The sequence below is a fragment of the Schistocerca nitens genome, chromosome 9 (genome assembly GCF_023898315.1).
Source record: "Schistocerca nitens isolate TAMUIC-IGC-003100 chromosome 9, iqSchNite1.1, whole genome shotgun sequence".
NCBI classification, from domain to species: Eukaryota; Metazoa; Arthropoda; class Insecta; order Orthoptera; family Acrididae; genus Schistocerca; species Schistocerca nitens.
The window spans coordinates 11,661,086-11,673,212 of record NC_064622.1 but is presented as its reverse complement, the minus strand read 5'-3'; the positions used below and the strand labels follow the sequence as shown (position 1 = coordinate 11,673,212).

Below are 12,127 nucleotides of genomic sequence, written 5' to 3'. Positions count from 1 at the left end.
CTTAATAAACAAGGATGGGGGTTTCAATTTAAACAAGGCTCTGTGTTACCACTCAATTTATTAAGATCTTGCAGGCCATCACATCCATCCGAGCAGGAAAATGCAGGCTTCACAGAATATCGTTGAGGTCCGCGGAACACAAAAGAGCATCAAAGGGTGTAGCAGGGTGTCAGGAGTCAAAATCACAAAAATGGCGCAAATACCACAACTGTTCACAGTTTAGTTTGGGGAAAATGTTTACAAACAAAATATGGTGTTAGCCATGGACTGCCCTATACCCACTGCCTTAGCCAACATTTACATCGTGCACTTTGAACAAATATTCTTTAATGCACAGTTGCAGTTTAAGGACAAGATCATAGTCTGTAAGCCAATGGTTCCCAGCCTGGGGAGTGACATGTAATTTCCCGAGAGGTAAAAACAGAAGGATTTAATAGTGTATTGGTCAGGAAACAAAAATTAAAAAAAAAATTATTATTATTTTACACCATGCATCTCTGACAGCAAAAATGACACACACAAATCACATATGCTTCAACATCTCATGAAAATGCCTTCTCCGAGTTGTAGATAGTTCCTGCGATAGACTAGAAATTGCTTTGTTCTTCACTTTGGAACAATATGTGAACTAACTTACAGCACAACCGACAGTAACTATGTGATGGCTACTTCTTCACAGTAGAGCCTACACATTATTATTATTATTATTATCAATTAATAACAATGGCAGTGATAATTTCTTTCAGTTGAGAAGTAAGCAGTCCAGCAGTCAAGTGATTTACACACAACAGGCCTAAATATAGTATACACATTTTAATTTGTGAAGCAAGGGTAGTTAGAGAGATGAGTGGTGCAGAAGAAGCATCAACAAGTGTCTGCCCTCAATGTGAAGAGTCAAGTTTCTTTTACAAGGAGGATTTGTAAGTAGCACTCGTGAAGCACTAAAAAACCGTTTCGTCAACAAATAAAGGTCATTATAAACAAACAGTAGTGATTGTCTTATTGACTCATTAGTTCATCATTTAATAAAACACCTATAAAAAACTAAATATCATTAATTATCAGTTATGTTAAAAATTAAAGTGGCCAAAGAAAATTATTTTTCATTCTAAAGTTTAATCAGGTGTTAATGTTGGTGGTGGCTGGAAAGGAGGTAACAGCTATCTGACTGCACTCAGTGGTAATGGTTTCTAAAAAATTGGGAACCACTGCTATAAACAATGTATTCAAAATGTAATTGTGATTTTTGGTTGCAATAACTATCGGTCGGATGAAACGTGCTCAGGCACTTAACTGCCAACATCCTTATATTAACCCTTGAGCAGGTGCGCAGTTTTTCACAACACAAGCAGGTGCGCGACACAGCCTGTAAACGTGTAAAGAACAGCTGACTTTATGTTACTGGGGTAAACATGTATGAACAAAATTACAGTTTAATCTTAGTTTAATTAAACAATAATAAAATAAACTAACATTATATTAGCTAAATCACTGTTTAATTAAACAACAATAAAGTACACCTTTCACTGCATCACTCTGTTGCTGCACGTAAGTGTTAGCCTACACTAATGACCTCCTCAAAGCATTAACCAGCACAGTTGCATCAAATTCCTGTCAACTGCCTATCTGCTAACTAATTAATTTGTAATTGACTGTCTCATTGTTGGATGGTGCTGCTAGTTCAGAATATGGGTCTTTTCTTGCACGGATTGTAAATTTTTTCTCACCTAGCTTTCTGTTTATCTTATATTACTTCTGCTTGCTTGGCCAATGTCTACAAAATGTATTACCATGTTAATTGAAGCAATAATGAAGGAATAGGTACAGGCTCGCAATTATAAAACAACAACGGACCAGCACAAAACAATATTATTTGTGACTGTCACACTTTACACACAGGCACGCTCACTCAAGGGTTAAACCTACCACCGAATTATTGCATAGGATAAGATACCCTATTAGGATTTAAACATCTCCCTAAATGAAGGAAAAAATGGGTTCAATATTTATTGTAAGTGCACCAAGACAGATACTCTGATAATCAATTCTTCTGATCATCCCAGGTCTCAAACATGCTGCCAGCACAGCAATGCTGCACAGAGTGCGGAAATTCTGTCACGCAATAAAAAGGCAAAGAGAGAACTTGATACCATTAGATATTTGGTCCAGGTGAGTTGTTATCCTCTGGATATGGTTAATGATTTAACAGAAGATTGTCAGAGGGTGTAGTACAAAGGGATTAAAGAATAGCACTCATCTTAAATAGGTGGTGAATGTTGATAATAAAATATATTGCAGAATACCTTATTACAGAGCAATATTGAATAACGTAGGCAGGTGGCCAAAATCTTTAACATCATACCTACATATTTTACCCTAAAAACAATGGACAGTGGTTTATACACCACAAAGAATGATTGGTACAACCCTGTGGTAACAAAGGTGTTTACAAGATTAAGTGCCAAAAATGTGGTTGCAGATATGCGGGCCAAACTGGCAGAACCTCCTGAGAACAGTGAAGTGAATAACCCTAAGTCAGCCCTATTACTTTACATCTTCTTCTTCTTCTTCTTCTTCTTCTTCTTTAGTGTTTGTTCCACCTGGTGGCAGGGTCTGTTGAGCAGATTTGCTGTCTACATTTTGTTCAGCAGTAGGCCATGTCCAGACGAATATTTACAGCCCTCAAGTCATTGTGCAGAGTGTTGGCCCACTGTTGTCTAGGTCATCCCTTGGGTCTTTTTCCCATGACTTCCAATGTGTATGCTGCCTTTGCAGCAGTATTGTCCTCTGCGCACAGCATGCATCCAAACCATCACAGTTGCCTTCTTGCACTTCTTCTGGATCCGTGCAAGCCCCGAAATGTTTCCAGATAGTGTCGTTTGAAACTTGATCCAAACAAATGATACCACTTGTCCGTTTAAGCACATCAGTCTCCACGAACTCCAATCGTCATTCCGACTCTTTTGTAAGCAACTTCAACTTCATTTAACCTTACTTTCAAAATTTAGTGTTTCACAATAAGTAACTACAAACTCAGTGTTTTCGGGTTCATTTATTTTCTCGTGAACTGTTCTCTTGTGGAGAAGTATGACAACCTTCTGTCGCCATGCCAGTGATTACTTGCGTAAGTATTTTTTGTATTAAATATTTCGTGGTACCCTTCCCCCCCCCCCCGCCCCCCACCTCCCCTCGCACCCCCAGTGTGGTTTGTGAGCTATCGCACTATATTCCACCATTTCAGTACTTAGTTTTGGAATAGGTTCTTCCTTCAGAAGGATCTGTTGCACACTACACTCCTACTAACCGGCACTGTTTTCTTTCGGTAATGATAGCCTTACTCAGTACAAAGTGTCATTAGGCAGATGCAATCACGTTCATTTACATCTCAATGCAATTGGTCGATTAGGAAGGGGGAGGTTAAAAACAGACAAACAAATATACAAGAAATCAGTGGCCATAAAATCACATGAAAACACTGCTGACTGTTGAAGAAGAGGAACACTTATGAACTGGTGGCAGAGTGGCTGAGTGTAACACGGGGGCACAAGCTGGAAATTTTGAAGTAAGACAAGGTCTCCTTTCCATAGTTTTATTTTATGCCCCCGGTGGTGAAAATGCGGACAGCCAGATGATGAGAACGTGACTCTCAAAATGCTTACATGTGTGTTACCATTGTTTTACTGAGAGTTGTTAACTACATAATTATGACAATAAAATACTTAAAGAATGACATCACAAAATACCAAAAACTGCTGTAACCTGTGCCCATTCATTGACAACCACTTTTGGTCGAGAGGCTGTCTTTAAACCACAAAATCATTATATCGTGTTAAAGGAAAATTCCTTGCCATCAAGCACACAATTATTATCTGTTGTAGCATCTGCCACTTATTTGCATGTCCACTGTCTTATATTTTCAGTAGGAAGAACAGTCTAGGTTGCAAAAACAGCATAAGCTTGATGACAGTTCGCCATTTGAGTTATCTTCATGAACCGTGGGTAACACATTAGTCATAAGTAGTTGAAATTTTGGTGTGCACCTTCGATGAAAGAAAGCAGCTGTGCTCTGATTGGGCCACACTTTTAATCTTTATACAAATATTTATATAAAAATTGTAGTAAGATATTGAAAGTGACAAGCTTATTTAATTTCAGTGCCTAAGATAAAGAAGTGCAACATACAAAATTGAGAACCCTGGCCCCAAATACATGACCACACGTGTGCACTCAGCTGGCCAGTTTTCACGTAGTGTGCATACAAATGGTCACATATTGACGGCCACTACAATTTACAAACCAATATTTGTATAAAGATTGAAAGTGTGGCCCTACCTAAGCAAAGCCGCATGCCTTCACCGAAGGTGCACATCTAAATTTCAAATACTTACAACTAATGCATTACCTGCTGTTCCTATACAAATTCTGAAGATTCCTCAAAAAGGTGAAATGTGTTTTTGCCACCATGACTGTTTTTCCTATTGAAAATATATCACAGCTGCTCCACCATGGCCATAAAGTGGGAGGATTTACACCGTCTTATACATTTTTTTTATATATATTGGTCACCAAGTGCACAGACGACACACTATTGTATTATTCCACACACTGTCATATGAAAGGCATATTGTAAATTGGTGATTGTATCAGCTTATTAGTGACTGACTGGACACAAGTATAAGTGGTGGATGCTGCGGCTGATAATAAGTATATGCTTGACTGCCTTTAACCCCCACGTAACGATAAAGGAAAAATAGTAATGCCCAAGAGACCTCAAACAGAAAAGAAATAAATGGGATCCATTACCTGGTGTGACAAATAAAACCCCTCATGGGACCCCTCCAGTTCTCCCCATTTTTCCATCGCCTCTTCCCAGCTCATTCCTCGTTCTACGTGGACTATGTGTAATTCTGTCACAGCTGAACCTGTGGCGTGCTTTCTTAGGAATGTGTAAAGCTTTACTCGCTTTACCTCTTCACCTGTTGTGCCTAAATCTAGAATAGGAAGAAATATACACAAACATTAGTCACTTAGACCTCATAAACACTATTTTAAATCTATGATTGACATAAAGAAAGCCTTAAATCACTGCCAATGATACTATACACTGCTGTTACACAGTAGTGCGTTCACCTAATATCTTATGTGTGGATTAACTGTATTTAAGTTACACTGCCATATCTGATATGAGCGATGCAATCGAGATTGGAAAGGCACAAACTGGAGGCAGATTTTCTCTTGTAACACGCTTACATTTTCATCCAAATCCAACAACATTATGTTCTCCACACTTTACAAGGAACAACCTATCTGCTATGTTTTCTACTTAAAAAAAAAAAAAAAAATAAATAAATAAATAAAAAATACACACACACACACACACACATTTTTTTAGTTTATGTATAACACACACGTGTACATGTATACCTCCAATAAAAGAATTTGTAAATTTGATGTTTATACAAGATCTTATTTAAACCTACAGCTCAGTTGTTTACATTTATGGGCCTGATTATAATACTGCAATTAGTTTTACTGAATGTATTGGTAACTAAAAAATTCAACTAATTAATGTTACGACATCACATAAGTGAGAAACGTTAATGAGCTAATCGACGTAGGCATTCACAACTTTTTGAGAATATATATGGAATTATGAAAAGGTAATGAACTTCCAAAGTATCTGGCATCAAAGTTGAGACTCTCCAAATTTCAATCGCCTACTTTGTTTCAATGACTGTACAATTACGAACTTTGACAATGTACTTTTCTTACTGTAACGTTTTCTGGATGAGACATCACCACTTACCAGTTAATTCAGTCAGTTATTAAGATTCTGATTGATTTAGAATCATTAAAGATTTATTTCTAGATGGATGTCACACTCATATATAGAGGATTCAAAAAACTATATAGCTAATGTTCCTTGTTCTGCTCTGAATTGCTAACCTGAAACATATTTTATAAACCAAACAATTGTGAAGTCTTAAGAGTCCCTCCAGAATAGTAAACACCAAATTTCAAAGCATTACGTAGTTTTAAAATTCACATGTTCTAAGGCCTGTCTTTAAATAGTCATCCCACTCTCAAAATCAAAGTCCACGACCAGTCAACCTACTGTGAACATCACTCTGCTAGATTGCATTAAGAGTCTGCGGCCTGCCGGTATACACGTAATATCCCAATATCGGTTGTGTCAGTTAGGCGGGGGTCGCACTGGGGGTCTGCATCCGACTAATATATTGTTAATAGTGTGAATGTCAGCAGATTGTTATTCTAAAGCTCACTTTTCTGTGTCGTTTAAAGTGGCACTTTGTGTCACAACATAATACGCACAACAAGCACTTTTAAAAAACACTGAGACTGGTAATACCATTTACTTTGAACATTAGTGTGAAACCTCACCCTGATGTTTTCTCTGTTCTACTGTACACAGTTTTATGAATTATGTAAGTATCATAACTATTTCAAGAGCACTGTTCTGACCATATTTCTGACAATATACTTTTGATCTGTCGTGATGTTAAGCCAATTCTATGATGTTATTTATTAGTTGGGTGGTTCTCTTTTTTGATGGGATAATAATGGAGGAGCTGCACTTTCATTTACCTGTGTACATGGCAAACTGTGAAAATATATATCGTGTATACATGGTGCCTGTTCTCTCGGAGATGACCGAAAGCACAAACACCATTTTGATCCTGCAGTCCCTGTGACTCAAGACACAAATCAATTAAAGACATTAGCTGCTAGTGGGCACTTATTTATATCAATGGGAGAAGTTGAAAACCTGTGCCAGACAGGGATTCGAACCCGAGTCTCCCGCTTACTAGGCAGATGCGATGAGCACTGCGTCATCCGAACACAGTGGTCACCACAACCACACGGAGTACCCCACCATCCCTCTCGTCAGACCCAAATTCTCAAATTATACCACACACTACTGATATAGTGCCCCTGCTCATCAGCCTCATTATTCGTGGCACCTTGTTGATTCCCGTAAGAGTTCGAGATTGATATGCATATACACTGAAGGTATCATTGGCAGTGTTCACCTTAATCATACAATGAGGTGATGAAAGTCATGGGACAGTGATATGCACATACAGAGATGGCAGTTGTATTATGTACACAAGGTGTAGAAGGGCAGCACGTTGCTGGGGCTGTCATTTGTACTCAAGTGATTCGTGTGAAGAGGTTTCCAACACGATTATAGTGGCATGATGGACATTAACAGAATCTTAACACGGAATGGTAGTTGGAGCTAGACACACGGGACACTGCATTTACCGAGAATAGCAAATTTCACTCATTACCTATCACCACAGACAATGCAGTGGCCAAGGGCCTTCACTTAAAAACCGAAAACACCAGCTTCTGCATAGTTATCAGTGCTGACACACAAGCGACACTGCACGAAATAACCACAAAACTCAATGTGGAACGTAAGATGAACGTATCCATTAGAATAACGTGGCAAAATTTTGTATTAATGGGCTACAGCAGCAGACAACTTTTTGGAAACAAGAAGTCCACAAATGGCTGCAAATGAACTCCAAGTCGTAAAACGTAAACATTTCCAGTCGATGATCAGTTCAGTTGGTCTGGAGGTCCCAGTCCTTTGCTAACAGCATTACATCACCTGCAGTGCCTGCCCTGGACTCGTGACTGTATCCATTGACCCTAGACGACTGGAAAACCGTGATCCGGTCAGACGAGTCCCGATTCCAGTTGGTAAGAGCTGGCGGTAGGGTTTGATTGTGGCACATATCCCATGAAGAAACGGACCGAGGTTGTCAATAGCAAACTGTGCAAGTTGGCAATGGCTCCATAATGGTGTGGGCTGGGTTTACGTGGAACAGACTGGGCCCTCCAGACCAAATGAACTGATCATCGACTGGAAATGTTTACATTTGACAACTTGGAGATCATTTGGAGCCATTTGTGGACTTCTTGTTCCCAAAAAATGACTGACAGAATTTTATGTATGAAAATGCACCACATCACCAGCCTACAATTGCTCACGACTGGGTTTAAGAACATTCTGGACAATTTGAGTGAACGATCTGACTGCACAGATCGCCTGACCCTAATCAAACATTTACACGGTCAGTTCGTGCACGAAATCCTGCACCAGCAACACTTTCGCAATAATGGACGGCTACAGAGCGACTGGCTCAATATTTCTGCAGGGGACTTCCGATGAGTTGTCAAGTCCACAGCATATCGAGGTCCAATGTGATATTAAAAGGTATCCCATGACTTTTGTCACCTCAGTGCATTTATGTGAAGTCTGTTCTTTCGGACATGTACAAAAGAACAGACAACACATGTGTATATATAATGAAGGCGAAGATGACCACTGACCCCTTCAGTGCAGATGCACACCGAGCTCTAACTCTTACGGGAGTTGGCGAGATGCTCTGATGGCTAATGAGCAGGGGCACTGCATCAGTAGTGTGTGGAGTTTGATGGGAGGTGTGCTAGAGCAGTTCGTGCGGTTGTGGTGACGACTGTGTCCGGATGGCGCAGTGGTCAGTGCACCTGCCTAATAAGCAGGAGACTCAGGTTCGAATCCCTGTCTGGTACAAATTTTCAACTTTCCCCATTGGTATAAATTAATGCCCAATGGCAGCTGATGTCTTCAATCCATTTATGTCTTTAGAATATACTGGGTTAAACCACATTTAAAACTTATTTCGTGTGCTGTCTATATCAGTAGAATTTCTCCTACAGGTTAGCAGTTCTCAATATTTCAGTCCAACAAGATACGAGACTTGAAGATTCCACGAAACCGAGTGCAACGAGAAAACCGCAGGTGAACAGAACATCACAAGCCGTCCGACATATTGAGATTTGAACCCAATTGATCAGCTGTGAGCAAAGGTTAATAATGTGTTCCCCATGTGGAATCTTGATTGTTTAACTGATTGTATGTAGTGATCAAATTCTAATTTCAGTTGCCCATCAAAGTCAAATTTTCATCACCCAGAACCTAATGAATAACTTCTTTCATCTCATTACAAAATTTTCTAATCCCTTCATCATCTGTGGAACTAATATTCGTATGTACCTGTACTACTTTGGTGTGTTTTGGCTTTCTATCTACCTCAGCTATGATAACGGATTCACTACACCGTTCACTAATTTTCATGCTAACGTACATACCATGAGGCTGTTTAGGGATTTTAGTGATATGATATGAAGCAAATATTGCACATATTACATTAAAAGAGATAATGAGTTTTCCAAGCATAAGATTTTCAAGAAAGAATGAGAAGCAGTTCATACGGTGCATACTCGAGAGTCGCAAGTTGCCACGGAAGAGAACTGGCGGTGCATGTACTGTGAGGTAGAGAGCACACTGGTGACACTGCCTGCCTCTGCGATACACTTGCCTTTTAACTTTATCACCACTAGCAGATGATTTGCCTACCTGTAAGTAGGTAAATGTCCTTCTCTTGATGAGAGGGGAGAATAAAGTAAAAGGGGGTGGGGAAGAGATGTCTTTTGTTTTGTAAATATGGAATAAAAGGGGTGAAACTACACTTCCTGACCAATTCAACCTCAATTTCAGTACCCTATATATTTCTTTGGGTCTGTTGCAAATTTACTGTTCGTTTTTATTGTTCACCATCAGTATTCTTTATTTATGTTTTCCACTGTATCAAAATCTTATTTTGTTACTATCCTGTGTAATATTTTCTTTTATTTTTTGCTCCTAAATGCATTTGTCACATAGTGTCTTTGTAAGGTTTATGACAGAAGATAAGCTGTGTGCCCAACAAACCATTTCTATTGATTCATTTCATGTTACTGAAATAGCTAAATAGCAGATGTATATACTAATGCGAAAGTCTACATTTATTGTGCACAGTGAAGTGTCAGCTGCAGGCAGAGATTCTGTCAGCTGGTGTATCGTGCTGCACACTGCTCGTTACGCACCTCGTTATCGGCAGATCACTCTAGTTAATCTAGTAAATGAATGATAAAGAGTGCAGTTATTTTATGTCTCTGCACAAACAACATTTTAAAAATAAGTTCTGTGAACACATATTTTAATCAAATTGCCATAACAGTACCATTCACTTCCATCTGTACTCATATATGCACAGGAGTCACTCAAAAACTTTCATCACAATTTTCCTGTTCAATTTTCCTACAACAAACTATTAGTCCACTACAATACTAAAACACTACATACTGGGCTTAAACTTGGAGAAACACTTATTTCGTCATGTTGTGGTAAATATGACATTTGAAACAAGTCTTCCAACATTTATTTTGGAGCTGGATAATAACTCCCTTAAGAGCAGCTGCAATTATTTTTAACTTGCCTATTAATAACAGTAATATTAGAAGACTATATGCACTTACCCAATATGCCCATGTCAAATCGGCCAGACTTCTTAGCTTGTGTTACTATGGCATTAAGGGTGTCAGTGAAATACTTAAATAACCTATTCTGCAGGTCGACAGGCATTCCCAGGATTCTGTAATTGGAGGACATAATGTTAATAAGGAGTAACTCAAAGATTTACCAGAACAACTTCAACAAATACGAAAATAAGCTGACATTTTCAAACTGGCAGAATACCTTATGTAGCTTCTCAAAGCTCTGTTGCCAAAGGAAGGATTACAGATAAGAGGATACCAGTAGCAAAGGAAATTTTTTTTCTATTTTCTTTGTTGTAGTTGTGCCGTCGAAGGAACTGGCAAATTAAATCTGGAAAGAAAATCCCCAAAGAAACAATAACAGCCTAACCATTACGTAAATATACCAAAACTGATTTCAAATGTTCTTCCTGTCTTTTATCATCACCTTTGAGACACCAGAGAAATACATCATTTTGCTTTATTTGAAAGTATTCTTTTTCAATACAGCACGTTTGAAAAGGATGTGCAAAACAATATTCACACTGCCCATGCATCCTTTGTACACCTCTTCAAATGGGGTTTCCTCAACAAAGATAGCAGAAGCTTCAGTCAATTATGAAGATGAAATGGGAGGATAACGTAACTGATACTAACAGTTCTCATGGGGTCATTGTGGATGAACAGTAAAGAAGCCATCATCACGAGTCTCGAGGACAGCCAGACTGGTCACATCTAACAAGAGTCACGAGAAATGTCCTCATCAAATTTTGTACAATTCGCTCAGTACTGCCCTCTAAAACGCTAACAGTACCAAGATTTTGCCCCACACAAACTGGAGTGTTACACCATTGTGAGTTTGCACTACACATACGATCCCTCATGTGACTGCACGTGTGTCAACTTTATCTTACGAATAATTTGTGGTTGCTATTCCTGAAGTTAATTACTTGAGTGGACCTGCTATGCAGTGCCACTATACTGTACCATGTGAGTTGTTCTCCTTTTACAGATGGGGTGGATGTTGGAAAAGAGCTTTGATCTATTTAAGCTGCTGAATTACATCATCAGGTTTGCAATAAATCTTCTGTATTACAACAGCAATGTTTCCACTGTACATTTACTTTTACAATGGTGGGTGATGCAGATCACTCAGTTTGTAGCTCACAACACACCATGACACAAATGTGTAATGTTTTGATATAAAAGACTGAAATGACAGTTCTCATCACTAGTCTTCAGTGGAAGATTGTTTACATTCTCGCCAATGGCCCTACTATCCACAACTTCCGAGGCACCCCCTAGTCGCAATGCCAAAGCAGAAGCGGGCCTACCTGGCAGCTGGAGACGTACGTTCACTGTTGTGCCTTGCCATTATGACTTCCTTTTGCATCTGTCTGTACATACATTAAATGAGAGCATGCACAGTGGGATGATCCACACTTAGAAACTACTTAAACTACAATTTTAGTTTCCACAAACGCCTTTTTTCTGCCTAAGAGGATGGAAGTGAAGCATGAAGTCCATAGAACACAAAGTTACACCACAGATCCCTCCACAGAGACAAAAGATGTCGCGTAAACAAACGAACTTAACTAATTGCAACATCGCATAAGATTAAAAAAATATTATTCTTTAAATAACAGGTGTTTGCTTAATTTCAGTTATAATTTTTTTCAACACTTATCATTCTTTTGTTCACTACATTCTACAATATCATAAATGATTTTTCCATTTTGCATTTTATTGTTCCCTT

The 12,127-nt window shown here is 38.8% G+C and overlaps 1 protein-coding gene across 4 annotated transcripts in view; it reads right to left on the bottom strand.

Annotated features, from left to right (window-relative positions):
• The window catches only part of LOC126204419 (protein strawberry notch), a 264,401-nt gene that overhangs the window by 53,776 nt on the left and 198,498 nt on the right, over positions 1-12,127 (bottom strand). For all 4 annotated transcript variants that reach the window (XR_007540499.1, XM_049938805.1, XM_049938806.1 and 1 more), the window contains 2 exons: positions 10,375-10,490; positions 4,804-4,991 (listed from right to left, as the gene is read on the bottom strand). Coding sequence is in view for 3 of the 4 variants with exons in the window: in XM_049938805.1 (XP_049794762.1) it covers positions 4,804-4,991; positions 10,375-10,490 (304 nt within the window). In the remaining variant the exon portion in view is untranslated. The remainder of the gene's footprint in view (positions 1-4,803; positions 4,992-10,374; positions 10,491-12,127) is intronic.